General features: G+C 53.2%; 1 protein-coding gene across 1 annotated transcript in view; it reads left to right on the top strand.

The window, feature by feature from the left end:
* Positions 1-18,367, top strand: part of ITGA11 (integrin, alpha 11) — a 93,311-nt gene that overhangs the window by 19,021 nt on the left and 55,923 nt on the right. The window contains exons 2-4 of the mRNA XM_014536307.1: positions 9,756-9,856; positions 14,916-15,007; positions 17,347-17,461. Of these exons, the coding sequence (XP_014391793.1) occupies positions 9,756-9,856; positions 14,916-15,007; positions 17,347-17,461 (308 nt within the window). The remainder of the gene's footprint in view (positions 1-9,755; positions 9,857-14,915; positions 15,008-17,346; positions 17,462-18,367) is intronic.

The raw sequence follows: 18,367 nt of genomic DNA, 5'->3' as shown, positions 1-18,367 counted from the left end.
CTCGCTTGGAGGCAGGCCCGGCCTTGCTGTGCCTGCCGCCCCGGCGGGGCTGAGGGGACTGGGCCTGCCATCTTGTGGCTGTGGGCACTGCCATCTTTGAGGGTGGGGCAGTCAATTAGCATATTCCCTCTTTATTGGCTGTGGGCGCGCCATCTTTGTGATGGCATGAGGGTCAATTAGCATATCCCTCTTTATTAGATAGGATAAATAAGTGAAAAAGCATGCTATAGAGCCACATGTGTAAAGGAGTCCATTTTTTAATTTCATACGTAAATGCCCAGGAGGTTTCCTGCATCCCTGTCACTCATGGCAGCTTTGTGCAGAGGGCTGGGTTGAGAAGAGGAAGCAGAGGCCTTGCATGTTTTACTGTGCACAGTTCCATGCTATGAACATGTATTACCTTTATAATCTAAAAACAATTTAAACAATATTTTTAAAGTAAGTTGGTGCTTTTTGTACCTGTTAAAGTAGGTATTTCTTATGTGTTTTCTTGTGACCAAAAGAAACAACAATTTTTGTGTGAAACCCAATTCTGGACCGTGTCTGGACCGTCAGTGAGGCTGCGGTGGTCATGATCCCCAGATGTGGTGACAATTCCTGGAACACATGCCTTTTCACAGGTCCAGGGGCCCTCACATCTGCTTCCTCAGCAGATCCTTCACTCAGGGCTCCCGATCCTGCCTGCACATCTGGGAACTTCTAAAAATAGATTCCCCGGGCTGTGTCCCCAACTGGTTGAATTAGAGCCTTCTGGAGATGGGGCCCAGGAGTCTGCATTCATACCTCCCCAGGGGATTCTGGTGACCAGCAAGGTCTGGGACCCATCACCCTCAAAACCCTAGGTGGTAAGTAGCCCAGATGTATGTAGTCCCATTTGGTAGATGAGAACACTGAGGCCCAGAGCAGTTAACAGCCTTGCCTCCCAGTGGGGTTAACAGGTGTTGGGAGACAATGGAGGGCCTGCGGTCAGTGATCCCAAATTGCAGACTATTGGATTACAGTCGTCCCACTAAGCCAGGTGATTGGCTAATTCATTCTAATTCATTCGACAGCTATATTTCAGGGATTTACTCTAGCGACAGGTGGTCAGGAAAGGCCTCTATGGGGAGGTGACATTGAAGCCGAGCCCTCAAGGATGACTTGGCTGTGCAGCATTCTGGCAGCCCTGGTAAAAGCGGAGGCAGACAGGTGAGCAGCAAGGAGGTAATACAGAGCCTTGCAGTCCTGGCAAAGAGGGGGATGTGGGGCTTTGAGCTCAGCAGTGTTGCAGGTCGCCATGACTCTGCTTCCCCACATAAGCATTTCTCACACTGTGTTCTGATGCTTCTCAAACTTGGGTGTGCATTAGCGTCTCCTGGGAGGCTTGTTAAAACCCACATGCTGGACCCCACCTTCAGCTTCTGATCCTGTCAGTCTGGGTAGGGCCCAAGACGTCTCATTTCTAACCAGCTCAGTGGGGAGGGGCTGAGAACCACGGTGAGAACCACTGCTGAGCTGTGATGGCCTGTTGACTGGCCTGTCTCCTCTACTAGGCTGGAGGCCTCCTGAAAGCAGGGCCAACATGACATCCATCATCATGCCCCAGTGCGTGGTGCATTAATAGGAGCTCAATGAATTCTTATGATTTAATGATGAATAAGGGCGTGGACCTTCAGCAACATGAAACAATGTGTGTAAAGCCCTCAGAACATAACAAGCACTGTGTCAATGTATTAGTCAGGGTTCTCCAGAGAAACAGAAGCAATAGGATGTACATATACAGAGTCTCCTCAACTTACGACGGGGGTTACATCTCGATAAACCCATCATAAACTGAAAATACTATATCGTAAATCAATAATTAACATGCATTTAATCCACCTAAACTACCAAACATTGTAGCCTAGCCTAGCCCACCTAAAACATGCCCAGAGCAGTTACATTAGCCTACAGTTGGGCAAAACCATCTAACACAATGAATACACTGTCTAGTGTCGCTTGTTCACGCTCATGATCACGGAGTTGACTGGGAGCTGGGCTCACTGCCGCTGTCCAGCATCACGAGAGAGTATCTATCATGCGCACAGTGCTAGACCAGGAAAGATCAAAATCCAAAGAATGGTTCCTGCTGAATGCATATCATTTTCACACCATCGTAAAGTCAAAAACATCATAAGTCAAACCATCATAAGTCAGAAACCGTCTGTATGCAAAGAGATTTATTATCAGGAGTTGACTCACGTGATTATGGAGGCAGACAAGTCCCAAGTTCTGCAGAGTGAGTCAGAAAGCTAGAGACAGGAGAGCCGATGGTGTAGTGCAGTCTGAAGGCCAGCAGGCTGGAGACCTAGGAAGAGCTGATGTTCCCATTTGAGTCCAACGGTAAGAGCAAGTCAATGTCCCGGTTCGAAGACAGGCAGTCAGGAAGGATTCTCTCTTATTTAGAAAAGGGTCAGCTTTTTTGTTCTATTCAGGCCTTCAACCGATTGGATGAGGCCCATCCATGGTAGAGAAGCCAATCTGCTGTACTCAGTCTTCCAATTAAAATGTTCATCTTATCCAAAAACACCTTCATGGACACATCCAGAATAATCTATATATATAAAAGCCTAAGCAACCGAATGACTGGTCGACCGGTCACTATGACGCACACTGACCACCAGGGGGAAGACGTTCAATGCAGGAGCTGCCCCCTGGTGGTCAGTGCACTCCCACAGCCAACCTCCCACAGCCCCAATCAGCCCGATTGCTGGCCAGGCCGAGGGACCCCACCCATGCATGAATTCATGCACCAAGCCTCTAATGTTTAAATAAATAACTGGGCACCCCATGGCCCAGTCAAATTGACATGTAAAATTAAGCATAACAGTATTTGTGTGTTTTTAAAATACACACCAAGGATTCCCATCACTGATGAGGGTGTTACAGTGGTAGAGAGAGTAAAGGGTGTGCTGGCAAACAGAGGGGGCCTTATTTTCCTGCCCTTCCCCCCCAACTCCCCCAGAGTCCAGGCCCACAAGCCCAGGAAGAAAAGCAAGTACCTTCATTCCCCTCGGGCAGGTCCCAGGTGAGCTGCCCCCAGCCAGTGCAGCCCCAGGGCCCCCACCCCCAGTATGAGTTTGCTGTGCTCAGCACTTCCCAGCCCCATCTTGAACACATTAGCCACCATCCTCACCCTGGCTGGAGGAGATTACATTTTCCATGGAGAGAGGGAGAAAAACGCCTCGCTAAAGAAATAGTCTCTCTTTGTTCCCTTGAGTTCTCTGCTCCTCAAGTGGAGCCCCCTCCTTGATGCCCCTGTCTGATTTCAGAAAAGGGAAACGAAGCCTGGAGAGAAATGGAACAAAGAGCCTCGGTGGGTTTGCATGGAGAAAGGGTGCCGCGAGAGAGGAACAGGTGGGGAAGGGGAGGGTGTGAGAGAGGAGGATCCGGCCCAACTGGCCCCAGGGAAGGCAGCCATGTCCTCATGCTGGGCATTGCATGCCCCAGAGCTGGGCTATCTGAACACCTCGGGCTTTTGCCATAGTCCAGCTCTGAAACTGACCAGTGTCTCTTCACAGGCTTGTCACATCTACTGTCTGAGCCTCAGATACTAACTGCCCTTCCAACCTCAAAACCAATCACCTCAAAGGTGATCAAAATCAAAAACAATTTAATTGCATCAAAGGTGAATCATTGAAATGAAAAGAATAGACAGTGATCATTGGATTTCCTGGGATGTGAGGTCCAGGTCTTGCAGCGAGGAGCAAAAAGGCTGGCCAGGGTGGGGATGAAGCACACATCTGGCCTTTCCTCAGTGGTCCATGCTGGCCTCTGGGCTTGGGATCTCCTCCAGGGGCAGGCCCATCAGCTGGAGGTTTCCTCCTTCCTCCCCCAAGCATCTAATGGCCTTTTTCTGCCCATGGCATCTGCTCACCCCATCTGCTGGGAAACTAAGCTGTTCACACCTGCCTCGCCACACACAGCCAGTAAAAGGCCAAGCTGGGCCTAGAGCCCCAGCCCCTACCTCCAGGCTTTCCCCAGTCTGTGGCCTGAGGGAGCACTGCCCTGGGAGGCAGGCCACTGTCCAGCTCTGCCACCGTCCGCTCTAAGACCTCAGACACAGCACTTCCCTGCTCCCGGCCTTCCAGGACTCATTGGTATGCGATGAGGTTAGCCCAAGGAATCACCACGTTCCCCCAGCTCTGAGGTCTGCCAGGTTAGTTACCAGGTAACCAGGAACTTCCGAGTGCAGGGCTCCCTATTCAAATGGTTGTGTAAATGGGATGCACATAGTACACAAGGATTTCAGTTTCCCTAAGGCTGGGCCACGGGACAGTCTTACGCATTCAGTTAACCAGAGGAAAAGAATGCGCTTGGTGTCTAAGAGTCCACCCATCTCTCATGCAGTAAATATCTGCCCAGGTGGAGCATGAGCTGGGGATGTGAATCTGCTCCTTTCTCATTGGTCTTGGAGGCCATGTTCCTCTTATAGTATGGGAATATATGGATTTCTAAGAGTAATTTTAACTATGTGCTTTTTCTTTTTGGCCTTGCACGTTCTAGTTAGTATGTTTTCCGTTATAAATACTTGAAAACTCAACTCAATTGGGCTTATACAATAAAAAGTAGTTATTGCTTATATATATATCAGAAGAGTGCAAGCTTCAGGTACAGTTTGATCCAGGGGTTCATAGTATCATCAGGACTTCAACTCCTCCTCTAGATGCTTCTCTCAGCCACACACACACCACACACACACACACACACACACACACACACACACACACAATGCATCGGCGCACACCTCTCATTGTCACACGGTCACTGCCAGCAGCCCCAGGGCTTGCATCTACATACCAGAGGAAAGAAACTACTTTGGTCCCTGAGGCCCAAACAGAAGTCCTGAGATTCACTCTGATTGGGGTGACTTAAGGCATTTGCCCACCTGGCTCAGTACCTACAGCCAGGAGATAAGCTGGCCTGGCCTGGGGTATGTGCTTCATCTCCATAACTGGGCATGGAGCCAGGTCCCCTGAATCCCATACAGAAATGAGGACTTTTGAGAAGAGGGAAGTGGAAACCAGGGAATCAAGCAACGTTAATTGGGAGTTGGGTCACTCCACTGAAACTCTGTGCATGAAAAATACACAATTTCTCAGCAACCCTTTTTCCAGGATCTGAATCTGGAGGCTCCTCTTAGGCCGGAGGCAAAGCCAAAAGCTCCAAAGCTGCTGCTGCTGCTGCTGCTGCTGCTTCTGCTGACTGTGAGACAGAAGGTCACAGAAGCCAGTGGGTACCTCTTTCTGAGAGTCTTGCAGATCACCCTATGCTAGTGCAGCAAGGCACACAAGAACATCTTGACCCGGAAGGAAAGATGACACTAAAACACTGGCCACAACAGACAGCAGGGATTACATGCTGGTTTATGTGGAAAACATTGGAGTAATCATGGAGGGCTTCCTGGAGCAGGTGGGAATTTGTGCTGGATCTTAAAGGACTGATGTCCAGGGTAAGGTGTGCATACCACAGAGGATGTACAGGATGTGATACGGGGGTATAGAAACAAAATGATTCAAGATCTATTTAGGTTTACGTTTTATTTGAAAAAACTGGATTATGGATATTTAATATATAGATTGACAGTTGTTTAATTAATATACACTGGTTTAATTAACATAAAACTCTACACACATTGGAGGCACATGTTACCTTTTTTTCTTATAGGAGCGGGCATTTTAAAAGGTTCAGGGACTAAAATTGCCTTGAAGGGTGGAGCCTACGATAAGCAGAAGTCAGGATGAGTGCCCATGGGGCCTTGGAGAGGGTGTGAGGTAGGAAGCCAGAAACCCCTTCCCGTAGCCTGTGTCCTGCTGGGAGCCAAGGAACCCAGGGCCCAGCGGGACCATGTCCTGCCTTCCTCAGGTGGCCAGATCCACGGTGAGCCTCCTCCCTTGGCCAGGCCCTGCTTAGAGGGCAGCCACCAGGGAGGGGTCTTACAGGGCTGTGGCTGAAGCCTGCCACCAATTCTGCCATCCGCAGCAGCCCTGATCCCCGCGCCTCCATGGGAAGAATGCCGGGAGCCCACAGCCAGTGAGTCACGGCGCACAGCCCATGGAAAGGGCCCAATGCTCGCCACGACCTTTGGGGTTTGCCATGCTGTGCTGGTGCCCACGCCAGAGGGTATAGGGTGTCCAGTCTCCACGAGGCACAGCAGGCCCTGAAGCTGCAGATGGCTATATAAGGCTGCGGCCGCAGGAGGTGGCAGGGGCTGCCAGACCCCGGGAGCAATTTGGCGGGTCTCGGTGGTGACGCAAACATTTTCCCTGTGCTTAGGCAGTTCTCCCCTTGCAGTGAGACTGAATCATATCCTCAAAACCTCAAGCCCGACAGGCGCACGTAATGCCGACACTCAAGAGTGGCAAGGAGGGCTGACCCAGGCCCTTCCTTCAGGGCGAAGAGATATTTGGGGCAACACCGGGAAAGCTGTCTCAGGAGAGCTCTCTGCCACAATCTGTGGGGCCTGGTCAGCTCCCTTCCTGGGGCCTCAGTGTCTGCATCTGTAATATGGGGATAGTAAGCCCTGTTCTGCCACCTCATGTAGTGCCACAGATACCAGAGAGATCAGCTCTGGGGGAATGGAGATGGAGGTAAGGGCTGGCTCTTGTTCTGTGTCTTGTAGCAAATTCGGGGTCCCTGAGACTTGGCAGATTTACTGCCTGCATGTCGCATGTTGACCATTGCCAGGACACACGGCTCTGGGAAGCCAGCAGTCTTTGTGCAGAGCTCACCTTGATTCAACCCCTTCTGTTTCTTGGTGTCCTTTGACATCGGTGACTTTTCCACGGTGCCCCTGAGAGGTAGGCAGTGCAGGAATTGCTAACCCCATTTCGCAGCCAAGAACACCAAGGTCTGGAAAGGTCAATGACTTCTCAAGGCCACAGGGCAAGCAGGTGACCGAATCAGGATGAAGAACCAGCCCCTGGATTCTCAGCCCAAAGACCTCACCCTGTGTTGGGGTCCCTCCGAGCCGGCCAGGGGGCCTAGGGTCCCGATCTGTAAAATGAGAAGAAATGTGGGGAGTCTGCCTGGTCAGGCTGCAGGGGTGTTTTCTGAGACACGAGGCAGCTTTTCTGGGAGATGGCCATGGTTTCCTCATCCAGAACCCACTGTGCCTGATCCCCCCAGGGGCACCCTGCAAGCTGTTCCTCGAAGGCACTCCTTCCAGACAGCACTCCCCTAGGGCAGGGTGTGCTGGAGGGCACATTCCTCTGGAAGACTTGCTGAACTATCAGGTTGACCTTGAACACCAGAGCAGCCAGCAAAGCAAGCTTGGCGCCTAAGTCGCACACACTGACACCTCTCTCTCTCTCTCTCTCTCTTTCTCTCTCTCTCTCTCTCTCTCTCTCTCTCTCTCTCTCTCTCTCGTAGCCAAAAATCACATTGTCTAGACAAACAGATTTTATGAGCCCTATTAATTCCTGCCAGTCCAAAATGGGCATGCTTAATAAGTGATATATTTAGAATCCGTCATTATCTGGTCCCCAGGGGAGAAACCTCAGCTCTTATTTCATAGACTCTTAATTTCTAACAGAGCTCTATTAACTCCCACTTCAGACCTCACTTTCTTTCCTGACAGCACAGAGAGGCGGGGAGGGGGGAGGCGGGCCGGGGCAGTGTGACCACCAGAAGACACCAAAGTCGGTAGAGCCGGAACCTCCCGGCCTGTCCCCTCTCAACCCTCTTAGGTCAGAAAATGACTGACTGCTTCTTCTTGGGCCGAGTTGCCAGGGGGTGGGCCGCTGCTGGGGGGACAGGGCTCCAGAAAGGTGATCTTGCTCCCAGTGTCTCACCCGTACCTGTGCCCAAAACTCATGTTCATCTAAGCTCTGTCCCACAGGGCCTGGGAGGCACCCCTGCCCTGCCAGCGCAGCCTCCTGGGAGGGTTCCGTTCTTGAGTCGCTGTTATCACGAGGGCCTGAGCAGAGGAGGCCGCTGCTGGCTGAGAGCTGGTCAGGCACCCAAAGCCTAGAGGGTTCCAGATGTGCCAGAGGCAGGCGGCGCTGACAGGGTGGCGGGTGTCACTGAAGGAACACCCCGGCTGCCCTCAGGGTTTCGATTTATATCAGCACTGGGTTTCCATCTGGGGGGAAGGGAGGGGCAGCATAGAAGGGGCTTTGGGGAGCCATAGGGGGAGGTGGGATTCTCCCTGGCCTCAAGGGAGGTGCACTGCCAGGTCTAGGCAAGCCGGGAAGGGGTGCCACCCATTGCTTTCTAGAGCATGTGAGCAAGGTGTATTAACTTCCAGCGGGTGCAGGACAAATCAGCACCGAGTAGACGGCTTACAAAAACAGAACTGTATTCTCTCACAGTTCTGGAGGCCACGCACCCAAAACAAGGTGTCGGCAGGCCTGTGCTTCCGCGGAAGGTTCTGGAAGAGAACCCCTCTTTGCCTCTTCCAGCTTCCGGGGGGCCCCAGGCATTCTTTGGCTTGTGGCAGCACTCCTCTCAGCTCTGCTCCTGTCTTCACGTGGCTGTCTCTTCTCAGTCTCTCCTTCGTGTGTCTCTTATAAGGACACACTCTGCATTTAGGGCTGTTGGGGGAAAGCCCCCAAAGTCTAAATTAATTCAGGATTGATTCCGAAGAACTGACACGTAGCCTTAGTCAAATGCATAAGAGCTTTAATAGGAGAAACTTACCTACATGGGCAAAGCAGCTGCGCTCCCAGGGGTGGCCGGCCGGGGGAAAACCCACCCCCCTCCCCGGACAGGGTCTCTTTTTTATAGGGTGTTAGTAGTAAAAGCATATGGGGGGCGGTCACATAGACCACCAGAAAGAATACTGCGTTTCTAAGTTAACAGACAACATCAGGCAGGTATCCGCACTCCATACATTCATTAACCTCCTTCCAGGGGCCTGGCGTTTATCTTCGGGCGGCATTCCGGCTTTCTGGGTAGTCAGCCTAGCCTCAGGCTACAGAGTTAAACAGTCACAAAAGGTTTAACACAGAGAGTTCAACATATCCCAGACACCTTTACTGCGGGAGCCATATTAAACCTCTAACGTGGGTTCCCTGCAAGGGTTAGTAATCCAGGATGACCTCATCTTGAGATCCTTAATTATAACGGCAAAGACCCTGTTTCCAAATAAGCTCACAACAACACAGGCTCAAGGCAGAAGCCCCAGATGGTTGGCTGTCCCTGGGCCCTGTTGAGCCCTGCTGGCTGCCTGGCCCACCCTGAGCAAAGACTTAGCGGCTCAGGGGACAGTCATGACCATTGAGCAACATGCCCCTCATCTGAGTCACTGGCTGAAAGACTGTCAGGTAAGGTGAGGACAGAGGCCCTGCAGGGAGCCATGGCAAAGGCCCCATGGCTCCAAATCATTCCTCTGCCTGAAGGACCACCATTACCACTCTCCTACCATTTGAAAAGCTCTTATTCAACCGTTAAGGCCCAACTCAAGCATCACCTCCTCCATGATGTCCGCCCTGCCCTTCTCCAGGGACTGCCTCCATCCCATTTGTTGCTGCACCCATGTGGTCCTCATCTCCGTATCTCCACATCCTGGCAAGGGCCTGGAGGGGGCCACAGGCCCCAAGACTTTACACTGAAAGCCCAGCATCCCTCCCCCAGAGAGGCAAAGGTCTCAGTCTGAAGGTCAGCATGTGGCCGCTCCCCCAGGATGCCCCCCACACACACCTCACCTTCCCCTCATCACTGCCCCCCAGGTTCCAGCCTTTACCAGGAAGGAGCACCTCCCCCAGCATCTTCACGTGTCTTCTCTTCCTTCCCAGGCTTGTCGTGGGTGCTCCGTTGGAAACCAATGGCCACCAGAAGACGGGAGACGTGTACAAGTGTCCGGTGACCCACGGGAACTGCACGAAGCTCAACCTGGGTAACTAGGGGCTCTGGTCTCGCCACAGTGAGGCCAACCACTGTGTAGGGCGGGACAGGCGTAAAATACAGACTCACACGGGCTCCTCCCAGCTGGTTCACTGCCCCGGTTTTAAAGATGAGGATTCGGAGGCCAGAGAGAGGAAGCCACTTCCCACAGTCACACAGCTTGTTCGAGGCTGGCCGGGAATCGAACCCAGGCTTCCAGTGTCCCAGGGCACTGCTCCTTCTGATTCACCCACTGCCCCTTCCCAGCAGGAGAAAAACGCATCCTGTCCCCTTTCTGCTTTGGGAGTGCTAACAGCCACAGCTCACACTCATACATCTTAGATGATGTTCACGCCTCATCGGGCACTGGTTTCAGCACTTTTAGATGTTTTGACTCATTTAATCCCCTATAAAATTTAACTATTAAACAAAGGAGGAAATGACTGCATGTGGAGGTGAGGGGGCCTGCCTGGGGTCCCCCAGCTAACCAGCAGCAAGGCTTGGATTTCAATCCAGGCAGTCTACTGCCACTACCTCACACCGCCCCTCTGAAATGAAGGCTTTGTTCCTCTGAAGAGCTTTCAGCCATAGGCGGGTGCTAGGAGCAGCCTCCAGGCCTTCCCAGCCCTTGTAAAATCTAGGGGTCGGGGGTGTTGGGGGGGGTGAGGGAGGCATGCCCTAAAGTACACACACCAGTCCTCTAAAGCACTTCCGCTTTGTCCTGAAGGTCAGACAGTGGCCAGGCCACCACTTACTCCACTTGCTTACGGAAGGGAGTAAAAGTTCCATGTGGGCTGAGAAGCCCCGGTTCCAGGCCTTGCCCTAGAGGACTGGCTGCCCAGGGCCAGGACCCTGCGCCTCCCCCTCCTCCAGAAGGGGGGCCTGCGCCCTAGAGCAGTGGGGTGGGCTCTGTGGGGAGGTGGGGGGATGGCAGAGCTCCAAGACGTAAGCAGATGGATGAAAAGGCCCGCATCAAAGAGAAAGCCCCAAGAACTCGATCTCAGTGGCGGCCCTCGGGGCTGCACACTCCTGCTGCTCCTATCTGCGTCAGCACCACGGGTGGGAATTTCAAACCCCGGGACAGCGAGGCCCAGGCTTCAGGAGGAAACAGACTAGGGGGGTGGGGGCTGGCTGGTAGCTCACAGATCCCAGCCATCGCCACTTGGAGAGCGCAGCTTCCAAAGCAGGCCACGCTGGGTGTCTCCTCCCAGCTGGGCAGTTTCTTCACAGCCCCTCTCTGAGCCTCTGCTTGCTTGTGTGTAAAATGAGGAGGGTGGACTCGATGACCCTAGGATCCATTCCAGTCTAGTATGTCCCCCAAACTTTAATGAGCACCTAGTATGTGCTCAGCACAATGCTAGTTACTGAGAACACAGCAGAAAACAAGACTCCAAGGGCCCCGCTGGAGGAGACAGTAAGTGAGTAGACAAACTAGGATGAAGGTCAGTCAGCCCAGGTAGAGAGAAAGGCTGTGTGTGATAAACCAGGGTGAGTGGGGAGGATCTCTCTCAGCAGGACGGTCTCTCTCAGCAGGACGGTCTCTCTCAGCAGGACGGTCTCTCTCAGCAGGACGGTCTCTCTCAGCAGGACGGTCTCTCTCAGCAGGACGGTCTCTCTCAGCAGGACGGTCTCTCTCAGCAGGACGGTCTCTCTCAGCAGGACGGTCTCTCTCAGCAGGACGGTCTCTCTCAGCAGGACGGTCTCTCTCAGCAGGACGGTCTCTCTCAGCAGGACGGTCTCTCTCAGCAGGACGGTCTCTCTCAGCAGGACGGTCTCTCTCAGCAGGACGGTCTCTCTCAGCAGGACGGTCTCTCTCAGCAGGACGGTCTCTCTCAGCAGGACGGTCTCTCTCAGCAGGACGGTCTCTCTCAGCAGGACGGTCTCTCTCAGCAGGACGGTCTCTCTGAGCAGAGAGCATCTGAACAAAGGTCTGGTGGTGAAAAGGAGTGAAATGGGACCAGAGCATCCCAGCCAGAGGAAGACAAGTGCAAGGCGCTGGGGTGGGAATAAGCTCCCTCTGTTGGACAGAATGGCTCTGTGCCTGGGCAGAGGGAGCAAGAGGGCTGATGGAAGGTACAGGCACTGGGGTCGGGGCTGGGCCACCGAGGCCTCCGAAAGCAGCTCCTGGCCCAGGTGGGGACAGAGATGCGTGAACCGATCGTTTAGTTTCTGCTGTTGCTCCGGGTTCCCATGTGGACCCAATTTCCCTGCAGAGGAGGAGCCCCCGCCGGCAGTGAGAAACCACTGGAACCTGAAAACATTCCTGAACCGGGACAGAGCTGGGCAGCAAAGCGAGCCAGGGCAGGAGTGTTCTTTCCCTCCACGGAGGAGAACACGCACAGCAGGAAGGCCATCTGTCAGCTTCTCCCCGCAGCGGAAAATGCAAGGCGGGGAAACCTGAGTCCTGGGTTTTCCCAGGGCCTTTCCAGGCTCTGAGCCCTGCCAAGCCAGGAATGTGCCTTCCTCTCTCCCGGAAGGCCGAGTGCCCGGCAGTCACTCACATCTCAGTGTGAAAGACCACAGCGGGCACTTTCTTCCCAACTCCTGGATGACCTTAGGGGGATTTTTTGTTTTTTGTGGTTTTTTAAAATATATTTTTATTATTGATTTCAGAGAGGAAAGGAAAGGGAGAGAGATAGAAACATCAATGAGGAGGGAGAATCATAGATCGGCTGCCTCCTGCACGACCCACACTGGGGCTCGAGCCCGTAACCCGGGCATGTGCCCTGACCGAGGATCTAACCGTGACCTCCTGGTTCTTAGGTCGGTGCTCAGCCGGCTGGGAGAAGTTAGGGGTTCCAATGAGGAGCTGGGGTTCTGGAAGGCAGGCCCTGTGTGAGGAGAGGCTTGTGTCCCCAGACCCTCACAGAGACCCACTGAGGAAGGCACTGGTGTCTCCTGGTCACAGAGCGGAGGTAGTGGCTGCCCCAAATCCACAGGCAGCAGAAGCAGCAGAAGCAGGACTTGAGCCTGAGTCTTTCTTCCTCCAACACTGCTGTCTTCCCTACCAGGCCCATCTGCCTCCCAGCAGGCACAGCTTCACTGAGGACTCCAGTTACTGAGACTCGGGAGAAAGGCGGGGTCGTGGGGGGGCGGTGCGCGGGGGGCAGGCTGAGGGAAAGACATGCCCCTTAAGTAAATGGAGGGAGAATTTGTTAAGCCGCTGAGGGGGGAGTGTTGCCCAGTTGGGGCTAGGATTCCTTTCCAGATTCCTCACTGCCATCCCAGGGCCAGCACAGCCCTGCCAACAGATGGGAAGCTCAGGATGGAACCTTGAATATTCTGGGTTCAAGCCCCCACGCTATCATTCACCAGCAATTGCCTTTGTAGAAGTCACTTACCCTTTATGCACCTTGATTTTTTTTCATCTGTAAAATGGGAATGGTAACTTCTGGGCCTCCCGGGACCAAGAGGGGGTCCGGAGAGGGCACGTGTGGATGGTGCTTTGTAAGTGAGAAGAGACGGTTCTTTAAAAGCACAGTTATGACTATTATTTTCTCTCTGGTGTCCTTGGATAGATAAAACAGAAAGCAATCCCAGGCACGGCACAGCCAAGAGGGGCTGGATTTCAAAAGGAGCCTGACTGCCAGCTGAGGGAGCCCAGAGGGAAACAACAACAAACACAGCTGCCCACCCCCAGCCACGGTGCAGTCAGGCGGCTGTAGGCCTGGCCTCTGCTCATCTCTGTGAATGCCCACCCCGGCCCCCGGCCCCCGGGCCTGTGCCCAGAAGGCGGGCCAGCTCTCCATACCTCCAGTGCCAACAATGCTAAATGCAAACCATGCTCCTGAGGCCTGGAGCCCCTAGAAATTACTGCCCCCGCTCTCCCCCTCCCCCCACTCTGCCGCCTCCACCTAGCAGGGAGGACACTAGATCCTCCTCACAGCAGGAGGCTCAGGGCTCAACGAAATGCCTGACTTGCTTCCCCCAAACCCTCCCTCCAAGTGCCCATACCCATATGTGCATTCACATGTGCACACTCGCACGCGTGCACGCACACACACACATGCGTGCACGCACGCACGTCTACTCATGCACATACCAACACGTGTCTGGGGAACTCAAGCTCACTTCCTTTTCCTTCAGTGGCCTGACAGAATGATCTAGTAAAACCTTAACTGACATAATTTATTTAGTAACTAGAGGCCCGGTGCACGACATTCGTACACTGGGGGGTCAGGGGGGTTCCCTCAGCCAAGCCTGCACCCTCTTGCAGTCCGGGACCCCTCGGGGGATGTCCAACTGCAGGGAGTGGGCCTAAGCCGGCATCGGACATCCACTAGCCACAAGCCTGGCTTATGGCTGAGTGGTGCTCCCCCTGTGGGAGTGCACTGACCACCAGGGGGCAGCTCCTCATTGAGTGTCTGCCCCTGGTGGTCAGTGCGCATCATAGCGACCGTTCGTTCTGCTGTTCGGTCAATTTGCATATTAGCCTTTTACTATATAGGATTCTAATCTGCCACCACCCCCTCCCTACATCCATTTGGAGGATAATCCTGCTCTTTGACATTCTTAGCAAGACCTTGTACCTCTAGAAGCCTCTTGTTAGCTGGCTATTTGCTACTGAGAAAGGATCCGTTATCATCATCAGTGAATCAGGCGAGCCGGCCCTGAGAGAGCAGGGCAGGGGTGGGTAAGTTTCAGTGCAGGGGGCTTGAAGAAACATATGGAGGAGACACTGCCCAGAGGAAGCCAGGTGGAGTGCCCTGGTATGTGTCAGAGGGGACACAAGGGCAAGGTTGGGGTCCATCGAAGGGCTGGAGGAAGGAAAGCTCTGGACTAAGAGATCGAAGGCTCTGCCATGTGCTTCCTGTGTGACTTTGGGCAGGTTGCTTGGCCTCTCTGAGACTCATTTTCCTCATCTCACAGGGAGTTGAGAGGAAATGATTAGGCCATGTCTGAGCAAGGCCTTAGGAAACCGGGACGGTCTGCACCAACGTGCAGAGAGAAGTGGGGAGGACTCACTTGGCACCACCCCTGCCACAGGCATCTCTGGTGGCCAGCGGCCGCAGCAGACTCTGGGTAGGGGGTGGGCAGGGGGCTGCAGGCTGAGCTTCTCCCTCCCATCCCAGGAAGGGTCACCCTATCCAACGTGTCCGAGCGGAAGGACAACATGCGCCTCGGCCTGAGCCTAGCCACCAACCCCAAGGACAACAGCTTCTTGGTAAGAGCCACCTGCCCCTCCCTCTCTCCAAGCCCCAGCCCTCCTGCCCCAGGGGCCCTCCAGCTCCATGGACCCTCCTCACAGAACCAGGAGAGGCATGGGCTGACTGTGTCCTCACACACACTCTCACTGTATCCAACAGGCTGCTGCCCACACGCTCCACTCCGCTAGCTTCCTGCCTGGGTCACTCTGGCTGCTGTGCCCTAAATTTTGGGGGGTGAGGGACAGTCCAGACAAGAAAAAGGGTTGATCCCTTTTACACACATACCCTGAAGATGGGGGACAGAAATCCTGAAAAGGAAAAAAACAAATAAAGGCCAACAGTCCAATGGGGGCCCAGCCCTCTATCCAAGACAGAGGCCGAATCTCTGCTCCAGATTTGATCAAAGAAATAGGACACACCCTAAAGAGACTTTGAAGGGAAGCAAAAAATGAGTGAACATAGAGTTACTACAACCAGGGAAAGGCTACCAAGTGATGGGCCACCTGGACTGCTCAGGACTAGAGGGAAGGCTTCCCAGGGGAGGTTTCTGTGGGGTTTTTTTTAAAGAATAAACAGGCCTTAGCAATGAAGAAAGAGGCGAGGGTACTTGGGCTGAGGTGATAAAGACATTCATTCATTTGAACAATTATTTTGAGCACTCTCAACTCACTGAGCCAACGCCAGGCACTGGGACTCAGCAGTCAGCAGAGCTCCTACCCCCTGCAGTTTACATTCTGGTTTGAGGGGTCTACAGTAAGCAAATGAGTGATGTAAACAGGATGCTGGGACAGAAAGGCAGCAGCGGGTCACGCGTAGAGGTCTCTGCACCCTGCCCGGGTGAGCAGACACAGGCTTTGCACGCAGGTGGCATGAGAGAGGGGAACTGCCTGCTCCTGGCCACCACGTTCCAGTGAATCACCAGGACTTTGGGTGAAGCTGGGGGTTCAAAACAGGATCCTCTGGGACTTATTCCTAGAAACTCTGCAAAAGAGGATTTTAGGAAAAAATTACCCTAGAAAGCCCAATAAAATGCATCACTCGTTGTAAGATGGGAGGGCTTGTGTCACTCTTTGCTCTTGTCCATCAGTTCATTTCTGTTGACAGATGAGACGTCTGGGGTATGGAGCACCAGACACTAGAGCAACAAGATGACTGGGAGGCTCAGGGACTTGAGGAGAGCGTAGTGGCTCTGCTGATGCAAGTCCTGAGATGCTCATTGATACCCTCTGGGGCCTCTGTGCGTAGGCTAAGTCCCTGGTATATAAATAGCAACTTCTCTTAACTCATTAAGTCATCTATTCATCCTTCCACTCATCAGTCCATTCCCCAACCAATCGTCCATCTCTCCATTTATCTATCCATCCATCCATCCATTCATTCATTCATCCACTCATCCATCTGTAGATGTATCCACCCCCTCATCCTCCATCCTTTCATCCATCCCTTCCTACATCCATCCATCATCCATCTATCGAGCCATCCATCATCCTTCATATATCATCCGTCATGCATCATCCATCATCCATCATCCATCATGCATCTTCTATCATCCACCCATCCATCCATCCATCCATTCATCATCCATCATTCACCCTCCCATTCTTTGTTCTCCCCCTACTTCCAAAAATAACCTATAGCAGTTTCAACAAAGGATACAAATAAAACCAAGCCTTTAAAATCTGAGTAAAAATAGAAAGCTAATTAAATGAAGGGATTGGAAGGAGAATACGTATTCCTCCAAACCAAAGGAAATCACAGCACAAACTTTAGCCCGGGTTTCCCAGCAGCAGGAGAAAAATCGAGACGTGGAGCTGGGCTTTCATTTTTGATGTCTGACTCTGAGAGGAACTCATCACCCAGTCTTTAAATGAGGCGTAGAGAACAATGTTTTCGGTAGCAAATTTCAGAGAAAGAGCAGAGACGTTCTGTTTTCCTCCCCTAGTAAGAACCATGGGCATGTTCTCAGGACGGAGCCCTGGAAGTTGGCCCAGTAAGGACCTCCAGGTGACCTGTTCAGACAGACAGTCCATTCCCACGGATGAAAAGACTTTCCCAGATCCTGTGTGGTAGGTGGGTGAGCAGGTAGAAGAGGAACAGCCCTAGATGGTGGGATGGAGACCCTTGCAAATAGGAGAAAGAGGACTCTAAGATGCGTTTTTCTCTATTCCACCTGAAACCAAGGGAACTGGCAGCAGAGTTCAGATAAACTCAAAGAAGACCCTCTAGAGCCTGGGGATACCAACACTGGAAAGGAGTTCCGTGTTGGGTCATGGAGCTTGGGACTAGGCTGAAGGCGGTTGAGCCTGGACCCACCCTGAAGGCCCCCAGTGACTGGGGGTCTGTGCTATGCTTCCAGGCCTGCAGCCCCCTCTGGTCTCACGAGTGTGGAAGCTCCTACTACACCACAGGGATGTGTTCGAGAGTCAACTCCAACTTCAGATTCTCCAAGACCGTGGCCCCAGCTCTCCAAAGTAAGTGGCTTCAACTCTGCAGACTCGGGCTGAGCAGCCGGCAGTCGCTGGGAGGCACAGGGCTCTGACCACCGCTCTCCTGCAGCTACAAAGCAGCACTTGGACTCTAGCCTCACCCTGCTCTGGCTCTGGGGGTGACCAGGGACAATTCACTTGACCTCTCTGGGCCTCTGTGGGGTCATAATCTTGTCCCCCACCCCCACAGAGTGATGGTGGAGGGCAAATGAGCTAAGGTTATGGAGGCAATCCTGGTGGCCAGGGAGGCTCACTGCAAACCCAGCCTGAGTGAGGAAGAAGTGGCTGGGCCACCGCGTACAGCAGGCAAGCTACGCACTGCACAATTCTGGGGACACCGTTCACTTAGACTACAGTGTGAATGGTGCCCTTTGATGTTCATGCCATACAGTTCCCTGTAGTTGGAAGACCAAGGAGAACAGAAATATCCCTGGTAATAGTCCCGTCGAGCCAGTGTCTCTGGACCTTAGGAAGCTCTGCCCAGTTTGCCCAGAGCCTCATGGAACACTGAACCTCATGCTCACTCCACACCTGAAAATCTGGGAAATAAAGCCCAGACTTTGCCTCCTGCAAGCCCAGACCGCTTGGCTCCAAGCCTCACTATTTCCTCTGGGCTAAACAGCATCACCCCAGCAGCTGCTGCCGCTTTATTGCGGGTGAGGGGATTGGTGAGGGGATTAGTGCCCCTGGCCAGCTGCAGCCTCCCTCCAACAACAGGGCCCAGTCGGGGTGGAAAGATGGTGCTTGTGGGAGGGACAGGGAAGCAGCATCCTAGCGGGGGCTGGAAAGGGGTTGTCTTAGGGCGATGAGGAGGCATTGATTCTAGTCTCACAAAATAGGAGAGGAAAAGGCAGTGCTGGGGCTTTGGAGGGGGCCGAGATATGTACAGGG

This window comes from Myotis brandtii, unplaced genomic scaffold (genome assembly GCF_000412655.1).
Source record: "Myotis brandtii unplaced genomic scaffold, ASM41265v1 scaffold160, whole genome shotgun sequence".
Taxonomy (NCBI): domain Eukaryota; kingdom Metazoa; phylum Chordata; class Mammalia; order Chiroptera; family Vespertilionidae; genus Myotis; species Myotis brandtii.
The sequence above is the reverse complement of the archived record's forward strand: the minus strand, read 5'-3'. Positions and strand labels throughout refer to the sequence as shown.